Source organism: Poecilia latipinna, unplaced genomic scaffold (genome assembly GCF_001443285.1).
Source record: "Poecilia latipinna isolate Pla-1442-1.1 unplaced genomic scaffold, P_latipinna-1.0 Scaffold1748, whole genome shotgun sequence".
Lineage (NCBI taxonomy): Eukaryota > Metazoa > Chordata > Actinopteri > Cyprinodontiformes > Poeciliidae > Poecilia > Poecilia latipinna.
In genome coordinates this window covers 47271-65758 of record NW_015114364.1, presented here as the reverse complement: position 1 = coordinate 65758, position 18488 = coordinate 47271, and the positions used below count along the sequence as shown (strand labels likewise).

Here is an 18488-nt window from a genome sequence, read left to right as displayed (position 1 = left end):
TTTGACTTCTGGGGAAAAATCTTTCCAAAAGTCGCCGCCCCCCCCCCCCCCCCCCCCCCCCTCGACAAGAATTTCTTAGTTTTTTTTTACTGCAAAAACTAAGACCGGCCCCCGACCACAGAAAGGAACAGCTATGTGGCCCTCGCAGGAAAAAGTTTGGGGACCCCTGCTATAGAGTCTGCTCCATCTGCTGCTGCACCATAGGTTTTATAGTATTTTCGGTTGGAATCCCACAGACAGTGTAGACACAGGTTTCTTTTTCAAGATCAGGGAAAATATCACCCATATACAGAAGCAGCTGGAGTCATGTTGGCTCTTCAGTCTTGAAAACTGCGCTAGCAAACTCTTCTCTCAAATAGGAAGAGATTAATTTGGCTTGCAGCTTAAATGTTGGCATGATGATTGTGTTAAGTGAAGGCATAGCCTATCATCTACTGTGCCACCATGTAGTGCATAACCCAACCCCCACTCCTTCTCTGAAGGGCATGTACTCAGCATGTCAAAGCTCCTTATGGCTCTTGATTTCAGCAGTAAACGTAAACAGCATTACTCAGGTGGTGCTCCATATATTATTTGTTTGCCTTGGATTTATATAATGTATGGTGTAAGTATATCACTCGCACCATACAGGGGATGAAGGTGCTAAACGTGCATGGTCTTAGATGCATACATATACATGTGATAATGCACGCAGACCTTCAGCTCTCTTGATGTTTGCAGTGGGTGGAAGGAACGAAATGAGAAAATGCTGACGGAGGAGGATTCTGTGAAGCTGAGGGAGATTTTCTCTCTCCTTGTGGATTCAGCCAAAGTGAGTGGTGCGTCTGTGCATTCTGGCTCTGAGCAGATCCCAACGCCCATCCAGCCTTGTGACAGGTTCGTGACCCAAAGTGTCCCAGTCAAATCCTCTTTGTTCCTAAACCTCCGCCTACCAGACACCTTCAATTTAGAGGACGAGCATGGCTCAGATTATGCTATTCAAATGTCGTGAATCATATACATTATGTTCTTTATCTGGGATTTGCAGGGTTACCTTCCTGCTGGAGTTGGCTCTGCTGTCCTTGCAAGTGAAGGATCAGGAAGTAGCTGCTGACTGTTGGGAACAGCTGAAGTTGGCAGAAGAAGTTGTAAGTGTCCAATATTCTTTTTAAAACCTCAGGTAAGGAGAAGCACGTGTAACTGTACAAATCGGAGAGACATGGGAATTTATTCATAAAACCAAATTCAGCCATTCAGATGGAATAAGTTATCTTAGCTTGTGACAAATGAAAAAAAGAGGTCACTTTGGAAAGAATTCTGTTCTTTCAGTCATTCTACACAATCAAACATCACTACATCGGCACGTTCCTTTAATGACTAAAATGTTAATAGAAATTTTTGATTTGCCACTTCATGCTTTGTGCAGTGCTGAACAGTAACCCAGGCTAATTGACTCTTCTGTCTTTTTAGAATATTGACCAACGGATAATGATGGAATGTGTCAACTGTGAAATTAACCTTCTGAAGAAAAGAGCAAAGATGAATAACTACTCCAAAGCCAGTGTGGAGGTGCTAAATCATCTACTGCAGTTATTATCCATGGATTTTCACTGGTTATTGTATGCAAATGGCCCATTGTCTTGATGAATCATTCTCTATTCTGAGGATCTTCATTTGTAAAAGTGAATCCTGAAACTCTTCAAAGCCAGTTATGTCGCTTTTATGTAGTAGAGAAAAACATCAGTTCTTAGGACCCCTGCTTTTTATACTTTGTACAACCCATCCATCCATTTTCTTACACCCTTATCCTACCATGGTCATCTAAAGAAACCCAGTGGGTTGAGGTACAGACAAGAATGCACCAATTTACCCAGGACTCTGGAACGGCCCAAGATCCCTCTCTCTGTGGGTTCAACCTTGTCGAATGTTACAGGAGAATATGTGCTCTCCCATTTGGGAAAGTGACAAAGGATTAACAGCAGGGTGTTTGGCACTGCTGGCGTTGTATAAAACAACTATTGAAGTAGAAATTTCTCCTCACTGTATTAAGTGGTCAAGGCTGAATATTTCTAAATTATTTCATTGTCGAGTTAAGCTGCAGATTTATTAATTTATTCAGTTTTACACATCACTACCAATGGTGCCAGTAAGTGTAGAGTTACCTCCGTCACATGCCCATTTTTCCCCTTTGGAAGAACTTACCTTATTAAAAATGGTCTTACTTAGCATATTGAGCTCAGTTTAATCTAGATTTAGTTGCCAAATGATGGAAATGCTGTGCTGTCATTGCCAGAGGAGAAATCCTCAATTGCAGGTGTTCTCCCACAGGCCCGCCTGAAGGAGATAGAGAAGCTGGATCAGTGGCTGGAGGCTGCAGTGAAGGAAGGGAGGCCCAAGGCTGTGCAGGCGTTGTGTGCTTCCCAGTGGCACCTCTGCCTGCCACTCCTGCAGCACAACCTCAGGAAATGCATCAAGATGCCGCTGGTCAAGTTGGCCCTGGTTCTGGAGTACACACAAAGGTTTATAACCCTCCTCCAACACACAGTCAGTTACACCTGCAGCGCCTTTTACAGCAATTGGCAGAACTTGGTAAAATGTCTGAAAGGCTTTAAAATCAATTGCAGCTATAGAGACTCTGCTGGAGTTCTCTAACATACAGCCTTGGATATTTTTATTTTTTTTACCTTACCATCTTGATCCTTGTGTGTGGTGGAAAGATACCATTTGGTTACTGTTGAGGTTATTTTAAAGAGTTCAGTAACTGCTCCAACTGTAGAACAATTGAAAGCTGAGGTGAGGAGCTTTGGTCACTGTGGTGATTTATATAGATCAGCAACCACCAGGTATTTTTTTTTTAAATGTCCTGGTATTTTAAAGCTTTCATGATGCTTTGCACTACAAAAAGGGTCCCAGAGCCTTTAGGAAAGAAACTTGACCACATCATCACAAATCCTTCAAAATACTTAGCAGTAGGCATGAGTTTGTTGCCAAAAAACATAATCTTATTTTAATCTTACTTAAGGTAATAGTTTTAATGAAGTTTAATATGGAGTGTGGCAAACTCCAAAAGTTTGCAATTGGGGTGTTTTCTTGCATGCCTCCCAAATAGGTCGTTATTATTGAGAACTTTTGTTTTTCATGTACTTTACATTTGAAATATATAAAATATTATTTTTTTAAAACAAAAAATACATTAATTTACTACCAAATAGGAGTTTTTTTGTATGCCTTGCTTGGCCAGTCCAGCTGTTTAGAAGGGATCATTATCCGGTAATATCATATTTTATTTAGTTTTTCTTTCATGCTGCTCCACGGAACAACATTCATGTCTTTCTGAATTACTGTCACATCCGATCATATGTTGAAGGGATAACATTTTCATAAAAAAAGTTTTTTAGTTGAAGTTTAACTACATTTTAAATTAGCTTTTAACTTCAGTAAAAAATATATCCTCTCATTTGTTTGTTTTATTAATAATTTATTCATCATGAAAAATTGCATCAGATTTATTTTTGATGGGGACTAAAATATATATTTTGGTCAGGTTTTTGTTCTGCAGTCGTCAGCTCTAATTATTTTGAGTTTATGCCAGCAATTTGTCACTTTGTGTTTATCAGAGAATCAACATAGTTCATTAATATTTCAGTTTTGAGAAGCAAAACTCCCACAGATTTTCAGTTCCCCAAGAAATGAGCCGTTGCTGAAAATTTTTTTGTACAGTATGTCGCTGGAGATGCGGTGCGAAGTCCACTCAGAGCTGGCAGCAATAGAAGAGGAGGAGGGGGATCTGAAAGCCACTCTGTCCCACCTAGAGAAAGCCCTGCTGCTGGACAGTGGGACATACCGAGAACGCCTGTCATCTGCTCTTCATCTCCTGCAGCTCAGACGGACCCCCTACCAAACACCTGCCTGTCCCCTGGACAAAGCAGCTAAGATTATGCAGCAGGTTTTCTCCCCATCTGTTTCATTACTTAGCTCATTACTGAAGGTGATATTTATCAAGTCTAAATTAAATGCCTAATAGCTTTAATTCTGCTGGGTATAAGAGAAGTGGCCCAGGGGACGATAGAAAAAGCAGGTGACTACCAATTAAACCTGATTTCCAACTCTTCCTTTCTTTCTCAGGTTAGGGACATTCCGCCCCATCAGAGCACAGACAGACGTCCCCTTCTGGTGTCTGTTGGTCTTCTTTTGGCTCCCTTTGACTTTCAAACGGCCCTGGATGCAGACCACCACACAAAATGTACAGATGTATTTTCTTTGATTTCACTCTTATGTGCTTCATTGTTTTGTGCCCCTCCCCCACACCTTCTCAAGGTTTTATTTTAAATCAGTATGTTTATATCCATTTTACCCCACATGTACATCATCTTTTATACTACAATCAAAGCTTTTCACATGTTGTGGGGATAATATCAGTACTAAAATCAAAATGAACAAATAATTTAAAAATAGGTAAAGCAGGGCTGGGCTACAGATTCTTCTACAACAGTTTTAGCTTGTGTTTTTTTGACACTGTTATTCTCCATCATTTACAAAAAATAGTCAGAAACAGAGTGAGGCAGATGTAGAAAACTCATGGAAACAAATTCAGCGACATGATTTACAGTACAGTGAGCAACACTGGGCTTTTGCTGTACCTCTGTCATTTTCTCTGCTGATTCTTGAACAGCCAATCTGCATAGATAAAACACAATTTAACTTTTTTTATTCACATTTTTTTTTATTACCATGAAGTGAATGTTTGACAGGAGAAATTAGTTTTTCCACAGAACCTATTATGTTATGACTTAGATTAGTCAGAGGTGTCTCAGCACATCGTATCTGTACCAGGGATCTTCTGTCACAGACAGTGTACACCTAGCTTAAATTTTTCAATTCCCTCTCAGAGAGAAAATATTAAATCCTGAAAACATGTTGCAATACTGCATCACTGTTTTATCTTGCTTGAAAGAAGAGAGCTTTGCTTACTGAGCTCTTATTTAAAATGCACCTGAAGGGAAGGATACAGGACGTGATGCTGTGGCAAGAAAACAGGCAGAGTTGCTTACATGCAAACTAGAAGCTGGTTTACAGTCCAATGTAGATCAATGCATCTCTTGTATTGAAAAGAGTAAGACTCATTTATAAATAGAGAGGCTTAACAGCTCGAATGTGATTTCTTTGAGTCTGTCTTTCAGCGCTCAGAGTGAGTCCCCATCAACTGTAGGGAGTAAATTTGGGGAGCAGAAGGGTGTGAGCTTTGGGAGCGCCTTTGATCTCTGCCTCATCCAGACTCTCTGGTCCACAGCTCGACTTGAACACTCAGCAGCCCTAATGGCCCAGGGTAGTACTCGCCTTTGACAGTGAGTCAAAAGGCTTTTTCCTCAGGCATGGGTTAAAAGCTTTGCTCCCCAGAGGAGCTTCTTGCTGCTCTGGAGGAACCTCAGGCATCTTTCTAAATGAAGACACTTAATCATTGTGCTCTTTCCTTCAAAGCCAGCACATGATGAAGCCATCAAGAGTTGAGAGACTTAATAACTAGCAGCTTGTAATTTAGTCACAAATCTGTATTGCCCCTTCAAGAGCTTTTTAAATTTGAGGTCTGTGAATCATGTCATTGTGAATGTACTTTTTTTTTTTCTTATTTTCTTCTTATGAAACAATGTTTTGGACAATACAGAAGGCTTTCCAGTTTTATAAGAGTTTTTCTTTTACAACCACTGTGTAGTTTTTGCAGGAAGTCTTGGACCTGACCCGCTAGCTATGCTTGCTTCTAAGGCTCAGCATCATTCTACCTGTGTGGAGAAGCTGAATGATTATCTGGACAGGCAAAGTGAAGACACAGATAATACAGTGAGGTGTGTGTTTCCACTTAGTAACAATGACTAGAAAGAATATGAACTGAATTAAAATCCCTATTTTTTTCAGTGTAAAAAAATAGGGATTTGTTTTACACTGAACATCTCTTCTCATCATCATCTCTTGAACCTTTTCACATTTTTCACCAATCCAGGAGACAAACTTTCATTATTTTCCTTAAATTTTTATATATTATAACAACAAGAAATGACACATTGTTGACAACTGAACAAAAGACGACAAAAGGATATAAGATTTCATTACGAACAAAAATCAATCAGATAAAAGCAAACATCCTGTTTGCCTTTTCAAGAAAATCCAGTGCAAAAACTACCACCAGAAGTCACCTTGATTTATAAATAGAGTCCACTTTTATGCTATTTATTTATTGTATAGGCCTCACATGGTTTGTAAAGGACTTCAGTGAGCAAACAGCATCATAAACACCAAGGAACCTGGGAGACCGGTCAAAGAAAAACTTCTGGAGAAGTTTAGAGCAGAGTTAGGTTACAAAACAGTATCCCAGGCTTTAAACATCTCACAGATCTCTGTTTAAAGTTTATATGTGGCAGAAAACCAGCACTGCATGTTACCCTGAATACTAATCTGGAATAGTTTAGATCACAGCGTATTCTCTTGTTTGGCCTATCTAAGCTTGCGCCATTTTGAAAGAGGAACATGGAAACATTTTTTGCGAAGCTAGTAGAGACATATCTAAGAAGACTTGTCTGTGGCAAAAGGTTTTACAAAGTGTTGACTCAGTGAGTGAACACTAGTAGACAAACACTTGCTACTATATTCAGATTTTTTTAAGCTTGTAGAAAACATCACTTTTTTTTCTCTTTACAATTATACATTACTTTGAGTTGCTACCACAAACCTTAGTAAAATGTGTCTGAGTCTGTGGTTGTTTGTAGCAAAATGTGAAAAAGTGGTGTGAATACTTTTGTACGGCACTATTTACTTATTGTTACACTTTCTGCAACTCAGCTGGAAAATTGACTATAGACTGAGACGTTTATGGCTAGTTGAATTTTAATCCCTACATTATTACTGTACATGAGATACAAATGAGTATTTAATTTATTGGTGCAGTCAGCAGTGAAAGCTCTTGTTTCATTAACACTTCTCATTTACAGTGAAGTATCAACTATTCTGTCCATTCTGCTGTCACTAACTTGAAAGTCTTTAACCACTTAACTGTCACCCTCAAAATGCTTCCATGTAAGTCAGTGGAGCCATGAAGATACCGACATCATCATGGCAGTAAAGGGGTTTTAAACAAGCTTATTCCTAAGAGCATGCATAGACATCCAAAAATGTTTTTTTTTTTATGTACAGTTCAGCTTTTCAATATAAAGAAACTAATCATTTATAAATCTTTTTTATTTTCTCACTATTTCAGGGTAAAGCTGTGGGTAACCTTAGCAAAGACGGCCAGGAAACTGGAGGTCTGGGACGTGTGCCGGGCTGCGTGTCGATTCTGTTTGCTTTATGATGGCGGAGCAGGGAAGAGTGCAGAGACCAACAGTGAGTTGATGAAACTCCTGCCAATTAAGTCTAAATCCACTCATTATGGCCATACATACATTTATTTAGAACTTTAAACTGTTTTTTTTCGAATAATTATGATTCAACATGCAACTGTTATGATTTTTAAGTTTGAATTTGTTATTGTAAACAGAGTCAAAATGACATGTTTATAAAAAATATTATGTAGAGCTGCACTTCAAACACGTGCTTTTTTAGACATCAACAAGCTTCCAGCGCAATGCCTGCTGGATATTTGACCACTTTGCTTGGCAGAATTAGGAGAATTCATTTAAGCTCATTGGTTGCGAGGCTCTGACCCAGCTTTTGAGCGTAATCCACAGTTTTCAACAGGATTCAGTTTGGGTCGTTCCAAAAACTCAGTGTTAACCTGCTTGAACCATTTCAAATCCAAAGTTGGTTCATGTGTTAGATCATTATCCAGCTGGATCCATTTGCTTCTGAACTTTAACCATCTGACCAAACCGATCTCCCTCAGATAAAGCTGAACTGTTTAAATTTAGTTAGTGTGTGTTTATATTTGAGTTATTTTGTATAATTTTTACACTGTGTGGTGTTGACAAAATCCATAATATTTTCACACCTATGAATTAAATTCCTTTTTAAAAAGTCTCTACTGTTTTATTTTCATAATCATCCAACCTGATTTATTCAGATGCACTTTAAGTCCTTAATTAAGATAATTCTTATATAATGTTCTGTCTTAAAGTTGAAGTTTTGTTTTTTTTCAAGTTTATTTGATAGGGACAGACACACATTGAGATAGACAAACTGAATAAGACAGCAGTCCCATGTTTGTATCATGGTGCAATAGCAACAGCTAATTCGCAGCACTTGTCCCTAGATGGGTTTTTAAAAAGTAACTCTAAAAATTGAAATGATAATCAGTTAAAATAGCACAACATAATATATACAAACAGCGAAATGTAAAACATCAAAAATGGGTGCATGTCTGTTTTTGACATAACCAGAGTTTTGTTTGATTTTTGAACGTTCTAAAACTGGTTACAGACTTTAAATAAACAGGAAGTGAGTTCCAAGTTGTAGATCCTCTCACAGACAGAGCACTTTGAGCAAAGGTGGTTCTTCGAAAGGGAACCTTACAATTTCCATCCAAAGCTGCTCTGGTCGATCTCCTGTTGCCCTGCAGTCTCTGTATACAATCGCTTAACAGTGTTGGTGCAAATCCATTTAAACACTTAAAAATCAATTTTAAAACATTATAATTTAGAAAATTTGTAAAATCCAAAATGCCAAATTTAACCAAAATGTGACAGTGGTAAAAATTATTACAACATTACAATTCTTTCAGAGAACTGAAAGATTAAGTATATAAAGACTTTTGCTGTAGAATGAATTCCCTTTATCCAGTTTATAGATCAACTTGTTGTAAAAAGTCTAGTAACTGATTTGATCAATGGTCAGTTTCACAAACTGGACAGAAATTGGTAGTATATTTTTGTTCTAACTGATGAAAATGTTTTGTCTCTGATTCACATCCAGAATGTTTTTAACTCTGCAGAATCTAAAACCTCCATAAAAGGAAGCTCTTCACAGCCTTGCAGTGGAACCCTGAAGAGTGTGGAATTATTGCATCTTTTAGCAGAAATTTGCTTCATTAGTGCTGAGGTGTGTTTTCAAATATGTGGTTTTGAGTCACACAAGAATGATAGTTCTGTTTGGTTCTTACCTAGAGGAGTGATATATTGTCTTTATTAGCATAAATAGTCATCTTCCTATATACTGCTTCTGATCTTAATAGCATAATTATTTTATTATGGAGTTTCTTCGGATAATTGGATTTGTTCCATAGCGGCATTTCTAATTAGACAATCAGGCACATTATTACTGTGTTCTCAGATTCAACTAACTGAGTGGCTTTTCATATGCCTTAATTGTTTAGGTGCATATTTTAAAATAATAGCTCCATTATATGTCATTTCTATTTTCTGTGATAACTAATTTGATATAAAACGATCCTGAATTTCTTTGTCAAGTTTAGTAGATGTTTATCAAATTTCTACTTTATTTTTTTAATGTTTATTTTAATATTTTAATCTATTTAGAGTGGTTTATGTTTCCAAACACACAATTTAGACTTTGTTCGTTTAGAAGAATATTATGTTTGCTTCTTTTGCTCTTGCTCGTCAACAAATGCTCCACAGGGACGTATTCATGCATTATGGGATTATTTTTTTAACAAGCCCGTGGGGCTGCACAGAGATTGGTCAGAGTCAGAAGTTGTTGGGCTCGTCGTACGAGCTTGTCTTTCTGCGTAATCCTGCACCCCATCAAGCCTGCAGCCTTAAGTCTTCATTAATCCTATAGAGATGTTAACTTGACAGCACTTTGAAGAAAATGAAGACACCCATGCACAGCCACGACATGACCTTGCCAAAACTGATACACACACACACACACACACACACACAGTAGTGTCTTTTCTTGCCCTTTCATGTTTCTTTTGCTTTGTTCTATGACACACGACCATTTTTTTTCTGGGGAATTTGCTTATAATTCATTAATTTTATTCTGATGATGAGTAACACTCTTACCTAAATTGTCTGCCATTGGTCCTTTCTTTTGTTTTTCCTTTGATCTATGCCTCTAGAGACGTTGTCATAGCCACAGTGGGAATTCATATCTTTTTTTATTGTGAAGATATCGTAACAGTATGTCACCTCTGATGTCATGTTTTGAGTCCAGAGAAACAAATTTGTTCTCTCTTACTCAGGCCACCGTCCAACAGCTGTTGGAAGAGGGAGTGCACCTTAACAGTCCAGCTGTGCTGCCACAGGGAGAGAAGGTGCAGGTTGCTGAGGACGATCAAAGATGGATTCTTTACAGGTGAAATTAAAAATATATAAATTTTTGTTTACTAGTTTAAAATTGTATTGGGAAACAATATGGGGCAAATTCATGTGGCTAAATGCAAGTAGTTTGGCTTTATTTAAATACAAATACATGCATTTAAATAAAAAGTTGCCAATTTTTATGCATATTTAATTGCAACCAGAGCAAATTGGTGGGAATTCTAAAAAAACAGGGATAGTTGTGTGATTGGAAAACAGAAATGCATCTGCTGAAAGGAGTATGGCAGGAAGGAACGGTGGATCACAGCCCATGTTTAAAACTAGGGCTGCCAGTTGATGTGGACTATATTTTGTTATGCAAATTCATAAGTTTTCAAAAACTATTCTTTTTATGACCATTTTTAGCCAAAATACAAATATTTTACTCCAAATTTACAAGTTGTAAGAAGCATTATCACTTCCTCATTACATTTTTAATAAAGGGCTCCTTGCTTCTCACGTCATGAAAGACCAAGTGGAAGTAGATCATCATCTTAACCTGCAAAACATTTTCTGTGCCGAATTATAGTTTTTCAGTACCTGAAATTATTAAATTTTATGTGTTTTCACAGTGTTGAAAATCTGCATACTTCTCTCTGGAATGGGGTTGCTGTTTTGCTTCTGGTTAAAACATTTAAGAACCAGTAATTTAATACTATGTATAGACCAGAATTATTGGTAAAAATACATTTCCATTTTGGCTTTCTAATAACGCATGTGCTGCAGTGACAAAATTAATATAGTGTTACATTAGCCCTCGCTAAGTTGAAGATGATATGTTAGAATTGTACATCGTAATCAATAAGCTGTAAGGTAAGCAAGATATTTAAAGTTTAAAGTAAGTTAATTTTTATCAGTTGGCAGCTAAAGTAAATGCATAAATTTTCCCCTATTGTCCTTAAAAGAAAAGAAAACAAATTCAGACATTTAAAAAGGTTCAACCAGCATCAGAATTTGGTGCGCATTATTTTTTGTTCCTTTTTATTTTAAAATTCTTTGCAACTCATAAGAAATCATTGTTCCTTTCTTCTTCTTCTCTAACTGCTTTCTTCATCTCGTGCCCCACTATAAGCTGTACGTGTTGAACTCATTTACAGAGACTGGATCCAGAGTCTGTCTTCCTATGCCACCCGCTGCTTTCTGCGGGGCGGAGAGATCGGGGTGGAGATCGGGGAGCGTTGTCTGGTAGAAAATGCAGCCATTTACTTGTGGAACTATAACACTCACATGCTGGCTGCTGAGGAGTACAAACTCCTCCTTCCCACCTTTCAAAATCTAGTGGACATGCTCCTAAGGTTGAAAGATATCAGGTAGTTCAACTTTCTAAATTATATATGAAGCAAATACGATGCTTCTACATAAAATAGTTCAGATAGACTTGATGTTGCAAAAATATTTAGTTTTTCATGTCGGAGATTAAAAAACAAACTACCTCAACAACAAATTAAAGACTAATTTTGAGCACTTGCTTTTCATATCCTCCTGACTACCAGTAGTTCATTTTTGTCCTCTGTAGAGGACATTTCTAAACTTGAATATCTCCCACCCCCTGCATTCTACTGAATTAATTCCTTTTGGTATCTGGAGAGGACATTTGGGGCTTTTCAATGATACCACATGTGAAGGGGTGGGACTTTTGTACGTACCTTTTTCTAATTCATAAAAATTGCGTTCATCAGTAATAACACATTTTATGGGAAGAGACAAAGTAAGTGCATAAAACCTTTTATTACCTTACAAAGAATGTGGGATTTAAAAAAATGGTGATTGGACAATATTTTTTTTTCCTGGTAGTCAGGAGGCTATGAAATGCGATCATTCATGAGTGTAATATTCGAAAGATGTCATCATTTGACATCTTTTAGACGATTGACTGCACATATTAATTATTCAGTGGATTTTAATAAGTTTCTTTTGTCATGAACTCTTTACAGAGTGGTTCAGCTGAAAAAAAAACATTCATATTCTTCATCAATATTGACTATAAAAATAGTTGTTTTTATAGGTGTTTTTAATCACAGATGAAGAATAATAATTATTTTTAGGTGAATAAAATGAGACAAAATTTCCTCCAGTTCAGTGATAGTTTTGACTAATGTAAATAAATTGGTGTTTAATCTCTATTAATCTGCCTATTTTCAAAGATGATGTTAGTTTGGGGCATTCTTTGTGTTGTTTCCCTCAGTAACCTTACCATGTGTGTAATGGTGTGTAATGCTGTAACTCGTGGGCTGATGATCCAGCCTGTGTGCGATTCTGTGCGGTCAAGCGCAAAGGGGAGACACAGTGGATCAAAACATGGCACCCCAGAGGCTGCTGGCTTAAAGGATGTAAAGAAGGCATTAGAGGTGGGTGTGACTAGAATCTAAAAAGTGGAATGATTATAATAAACATATTTAACTTAGAAATGTAAGATATAACTTGCTGCTAAAATTTTGAACTCCAAAAGGGTGATGTAAAGACTACGGCATAGTTCCAAAGTCCAGCTCAATACTTCCTCCATAGCGCTGTGAGCAGCTATGGAGGGAGGCGGTGAGGGACAGAAAAGAAGCGCCACCAAGAAAGAGACAAGAAGTGTGGGATCACTTTAAATGAAATAAAATGAAATAGAAAAGATAACACACCTCTGTGGTTTACTGCAAAGCGGCATTTTACAATAGCACGTCCTAGATCAGTGGTGCCCAAAGTCAGTCCTCGAGGCCCGGCATCCTGCATGGTTTACTTCTCTCCCTGGTGGCAGTAACAGCCTCTAATGAGCCATCATTTGATCCAGGTGCGTTAAACCAGGGAGAGAACTAAAACATGCAGGATGCCGGCCCTCCAGAGCTGACTTTGGGCACCACTGTCCGATGCTCTGCACAAAACATGCAGTACATGCGTCAAACTCATTCGTGGCTGATAACAGGTGACGTTTTTGTTCCCGTTGCAAAAAACCCTAACTTTATCTGTGGTCGTTTGTACCTAATCTGTCATATGTGTACAAAGAAATACATTTTGGCTCATACTACATGTACTTGATGATCGAGAAGTGTAAATGACATTAAAAAAAATTATTATAAATATCTATTTTATAATAAGATATTTATAATATCTATTACATTTTTCATCCTTCAAACTTGAAACTAGGAAAGATGTTTGAATTGTATTGACTTGCTAAACAATCTTATTTTTTCTTATTAAACAAAAAAGAGAATGGAATGGGGATTTTTACTAGCATTTCTCTTTCATATATATTTTTACTAGCTTATGTAGCTACTGCAAAACAAGAATTTTTTATTGGATTGCTTGATTTATCTTATAAAATATAGATTTCTTAATTACTAAAATAATAGTTCACAGCATTAGGGTTTAGAGAAGGGCTGTTCAGGAAGCATCACTTTTTTTTTTTTTTTTTTAAGAATAGCAGAGATGATGAATCACCTCAGAAATATCTGGATGTATGCTCGAGTTTATTAAATGCTGTGTTTCATCCAGCCTGCATACATGCATGCATATAAGCCTACATGAATCTGTTGGAAGTCAAATTTTTGACTTGTTCTTTGTTGCCAGTTAAACTTGGTTTCTTCCTTTCTGTTCTGGAAATCCTCTGAATATCAGCTCTAACTTAAGATGAAAGAGCTTTTATCATTGAATTATTAACCGAATTTCATCATGCCTGCTTATAATGAGAACGTAGAAATGGGCCTTTGTGGTGTATTTTGATGTGGATTGGTGAAATACCACATGAGAAGTCACTATGAGGTCACCACAGGTCCTCAGGTCGCCTACTGGCCAAGGGCATGTTCTAACTAAAGTTACTTGCTGACTAAAAACATGTATTCAGGAATATCTTAAGAGTAGATGCAGGTTGATGCAGTTCTGTGTTTTTGTTTTTTAATGCCGTTTATTTTTTACTGCATTTGCTTCTTAGTGAGTATAAAGTACACAAAGTTCTCACTGATGGAGCCCCAGTTGTCTTCTCTGCTCTTTCTTCTAGCTGTGTGAGTATGCCCTCCGCATATCCAGTGGTGACACGACTGGGGAGACTGTTCCAATTGCAGTGAGAAAACTGGTGTTAACCTCATGGGTGCAGATAAAGCAGCTCCTGCATCAGCAGATTGGCGTAAAGCTGGACATATTCAAAGATAAGGTACCTTTGATGTGCATTGTCTTCCATGCTTTAATCACGATCATGGACGTATCTATCAGAACAAATTACAGTGCAGTCTCAGACTAGTGGACGTTGTTAATAGGTATTATTGTCAAAATACTCGCTTGACTACGTCTTGACTATTTACAGTTCATTTACAGCAAACAAGTTCTACATTAAAATACCTTATGTTTCAGGTTCCTCTTGTGGAATATGAAACTCTCCAAGCTAACCACATGAAGTTGAATTTAATTCATCAGTCAAACTGGGTCAGATTATCCACAGATAAAAAAAGTAGGTTTGCAAATTCCTCAGCATCATTCAATAATGGATGATGAAATATAAATTAACTGATTGGTTTTTGTATCTAGTTTTATTTACAAAATTTACACGAAAAAACTGAATTTAGAGAATGCACCGTACAAACAAAAAACTGTAACAGCTTTTGTTTATCAAAACAGTATTAGCAATTTTAAATCATTTAATAGATGCATTTCTATTCATGAGAAACTTTATTGAGAAAAAAATTACTTTATATGGACGTTAATTAAATAAGGTAAATAAATTTTACATTACGATGAACCAGAAATTAAATGGATGTTTGTATTCCTATCTCTAAATGTGCTTTTATGTTTGTATCATTAGTTTGTCTGACTGCATTTGTTCAGAGTTAATTTACACTGTTTAACTTCATTTCTTCAAATTCTCCTTTGTTTATTGGAAACCAAACATATTTAATGTCACCAGAAGACTCTAAAATAATGTCAGATCTCAGCTTCAGACACGTCTTTAATGCTTTAAATGCTGTGAAATTGTTTGTGTTTTTTGATAAATATGTTAAATGATGATTTAGATGAATTGTTCAAAGTTTGAAACGAAAAGTTTAGTTATACATAAAGCATCAAAGTACTGACAGTTTTGTTTTTATGTCTGTTTTATAAATCAGAGATGATTAAAAGATATGGTGATGCCATTTTTAAACTGTATGTCTAGTGCTTTCATATCTACTTCAAACAAACTGTCATTCACTTTCATTTCTGCACTGACAATAAAACAATTAATTAACCGTTTTTATCTTTTTACAGTGTACGTGACATCAAGGTGAACGTGACTTTCAGCTTTAACAGTTTTTGAGGTGTATTTTTGACCCTGTTGAAATTATTATATAATATTGTTATGACAAAAATATTGTCTCTAGAACACATAAAGATGTTTTTCTGTATGATGTGTACAGTTTATTAACTCTATAAATATTACATTTGTAAAGATGCATTAAAAATTGAATAATCCATAGATTTTTTTAAATACATTATGTAATTTTCCTGAGAACAAAACCGAAGAGATTTTTGTGCAAAAGGTGACTTTTACAAGCAGTCTATGTACTGCTATGTATAAAAATGAACTTGTAGAGCTATTTGCTTCTGACTGCATTGCATTCCAGATGATCCAACCAAAATTTTGTTTCTAGCTTTTTCACAAATGGCAAAACTAAAATGCTTCACTACTTCTGGTTTCAGGTGAACAGCCATGTCAGGAATTGAGACAGTTGTTTTAAGAGATGACTTTTTCAGGCCATTTTAAGAACTTCAGAGTGCATGTTTAAAGCTTTTTTTTATTTGAAAATAAAATATGCTAATGCTCTTTGTGCCTCTTCAGGCAAAAAAAAGCCCCATTAATTTTTTTTTGCTCTCATCCAACTCCTATATTACCCACCTTTCTTTTTTCACCTCAAAAATATTGCAGGTCTCTATACTTCACTCAGCCAGCGTGACACTGAAAAACTGCTCCATCCCTTCATCTCTTCCAGACTAAATTACTGCAACTCCTTGCAGAAATTTTGAATAAAAATATCCAGAAAATACATTCCATTCAAATCAGTGCAGCAAGACTACTCACCATAACCAAAAGATATGATCACATAACACGAGTTTTACAGTCCCTCCACTGGCTCCCGATCACTGCCAGAATACAATATGAGATTTGCCCCTTTACTCACCAGTGCATTTAAGATAATACTTCCACCTTCCTCAAGAAATTACTTGAATTGCACCACATCCCTTCTTTGCATCCGGACTGAACTTCCAACTGATGGGCTTTCCTGGAATTTGCCTCCTGAGGGCCCTGAAAACCACAGAAACTCATACAAAGGACCTTGAAGCTTTTCTCTTTCAAACTTCTTATAATTAATGACTGTGTTTTGGTTGTTTTTATGTTTGAAATTTCTAAATGTAAATTGCATTACAAATGCATTATAGTTGTTTTTACTTATGGACTGGATGTCTACAGATTAGTACAAATGGTGATGTAGAAAGCCAGTGCAAGCCTGAGCACAGTTACATTTGGTGCTAAAAAGTGCAATTGAGTTGTTTTTAGAGGCTTTCCACATCTGTAATGTTCTGCCCTAACTGTCTCCATTAAACATCAAATTTGGGCTGAAGTGGGGTGCTGTGGTCATGCAGAGGTGGAGTGTAACCCATGTGGGGAAGCCTTAGTTGTCAGTGCGGATGTCACGGGTTCAATTCCTGGCCAGATGACCTTTGCTGCCAGTCTTCCCCCTCTTTCATGGCCCACTTTCCTGTCTCTGTCAGGTGAAGTCCACTAGAGCCAATAAAACCTCAAAAAATGAGCTGAAGTAATGAATAGGCAAGAGATGATAAATATTATCAATAAAAATCAATGATTGTTTGGGGAGAATATGTAAGCTAGCATTGCTTTAGTCATTCTCTTCGACTTATAAGTGTTCATGTCATATTGTTATAAAAATATTGAGGAGTAGAACAGATTAAATCTAAATTATGTTTCAACAAAGCAAAGATACTTGGATTTTCATCTACTGCAGGTAAAATATTTACTGCTGATCATTTCTTCACACCTCAAAAATGTTCAGTTTAATATTTCTCCTCCCAAACATGAATTACAAAGTTTCAGACTTATGTGCAGTAATATCTACATATAGGTTGTCGACTCCTCTGAAATCACACCTAAGAGACTGGTTCATATTTAACAGAGGACTGAATTGAAGCAATCAGCGCTGTTCTCCCTCTTGTTTGCAGAGTGATGATAAGGAAGTAGCGGCGATGAGTCGTGTGCTGGTGGGAGTGGAAATGCTTAACTGCAATAGGCATCCAAAGCTTATGGATTTTTCAGTTCCCAGTCTCTCCACAGTATGTACCTCCCTGTCTGTGTTTTCATGCTGTAGCTGATACCCAGATGGCAGCAGCAGATGTTTCAATAACCTTATGAGTCTTATGAATCTGTCAGTTTCTCATAAAGTGTCAATTCTTTGAGAAATGATATTCCTGTCTTGATTAAAAGAGGGTTTTTTTGTCATAATATGAGCGCTACATTATGTTTTTTAATGCAAATTGAATTTCTCTGAAAGGTCTACACATCAACCCTTTTCCATTTCCTTCTGATTTATTTCCCTAATTATTTCCATTATTCCTCTGTCTTTATTTTTATCTTTCTTTCATTTCTCTCTGGCCCTCCTCTCTTTTAAATCTATTTCCTGTTGTGCATCCCTCTTCAGTCCTTTTTTCTCTAGTTCTATTTTTCTTATTTTGTGGAAGCTTGCTCTCATTTATCAACGGAGGCTGTAGAATTTGGTTGCTTTAATACTTGTACAGGTTTTGCATGGGATTCACATATACCAGCCAATCACAGTTTTATTTTGATTAATTTTTTGACTGAAACCAGCTGTCATTGACATAGCATGCACCTCTTAAGTATTGCTGCACATCATAAATGTAGCCCTGGCCTCCTGCATAAGTAAGTGACCCATTATCTGAAAGCAGAGTGGAAATCTCTTGCACAAATTTTTGGCAAACATTGATTAGGATAGAGCTCAGTTGAAAGAGAAAACTCTCGCCTCTGATGAGTTTCACATGAGAAATCCACCATCACAAGCTAAAGAAATCTGCTTACATTCCAATAAAAACAGTAACTGGTCAGCAACTGATGCCACACAGAGTTTAGATTTATATAGTAAGACTGTTTTAAGTAGAAGATACTTTTTATATAGCCTCAGCTCAGTCACTACTGACTAAAAGTATTTCATATTGCAGAAACAAAAGTTGTTGGATTTTTTAAATATCCTCCTTCCTGCCAAATAAGAAGGCAATCTTTCAGTTTTCCTA

The 18488-nt window shown here is 36.8% G+C and overlaps 1 protein-coding gene across 6 annotated transcripts in view; it reads left to right on the top strand.

Annotated features, from left to right (window-relative positions):
* Positions 1-18488, top strand: part of cfap46 (cilia and flagella associated protein 46) — a 54930-nt gene that overhangs the window by 8802 nt on the left and 27640 nt on the right. For all 6 annotated transcript variants that reach the window (XM_015060836.1, XM_015060837.1, XM_015060838.1 and 3 more), the window contains exons 8-21: positions 721-876; positions 1028-1127; positions 1450-1548; positions 2308-2498; positions 3700-3925; positions 4105-4222; positions 5690-5819; positions 7226-7350; positions 8894-9000; positions 10106-10218; positions 11321-11533; positions 12409-12571; positions 14200-14352; positions 17406-17516. In XM_015060836.1, coding sequence (XP_014916322.1) covers positions 721-876; positions 1028-1127; positions 1450-1548; positions 2308-2498; positions 3700-3925; positions 4105-4222; positions 5690-5819; positions 7226-7350; positions 8894-9000; positions 10106-10218; positions 11321-11533; positions 12409-12571; positions 14200-14352; positions 17406-17516 — 2005 coding nt within the window. The remainder of the gene's footprint in view (positions 1-720; positions 877-1027; positions 1128-1449; positions 1549-2307; positions 2499-3699; positions 3926-4104; positions 4223-5689; positions 5820-7225; positions 7351-8893; positions 9001-10105; positions 10219-11320; positions 11534-12408; positions 12572-14199; positions 14353-17405; positions 17517-18488) is intronic.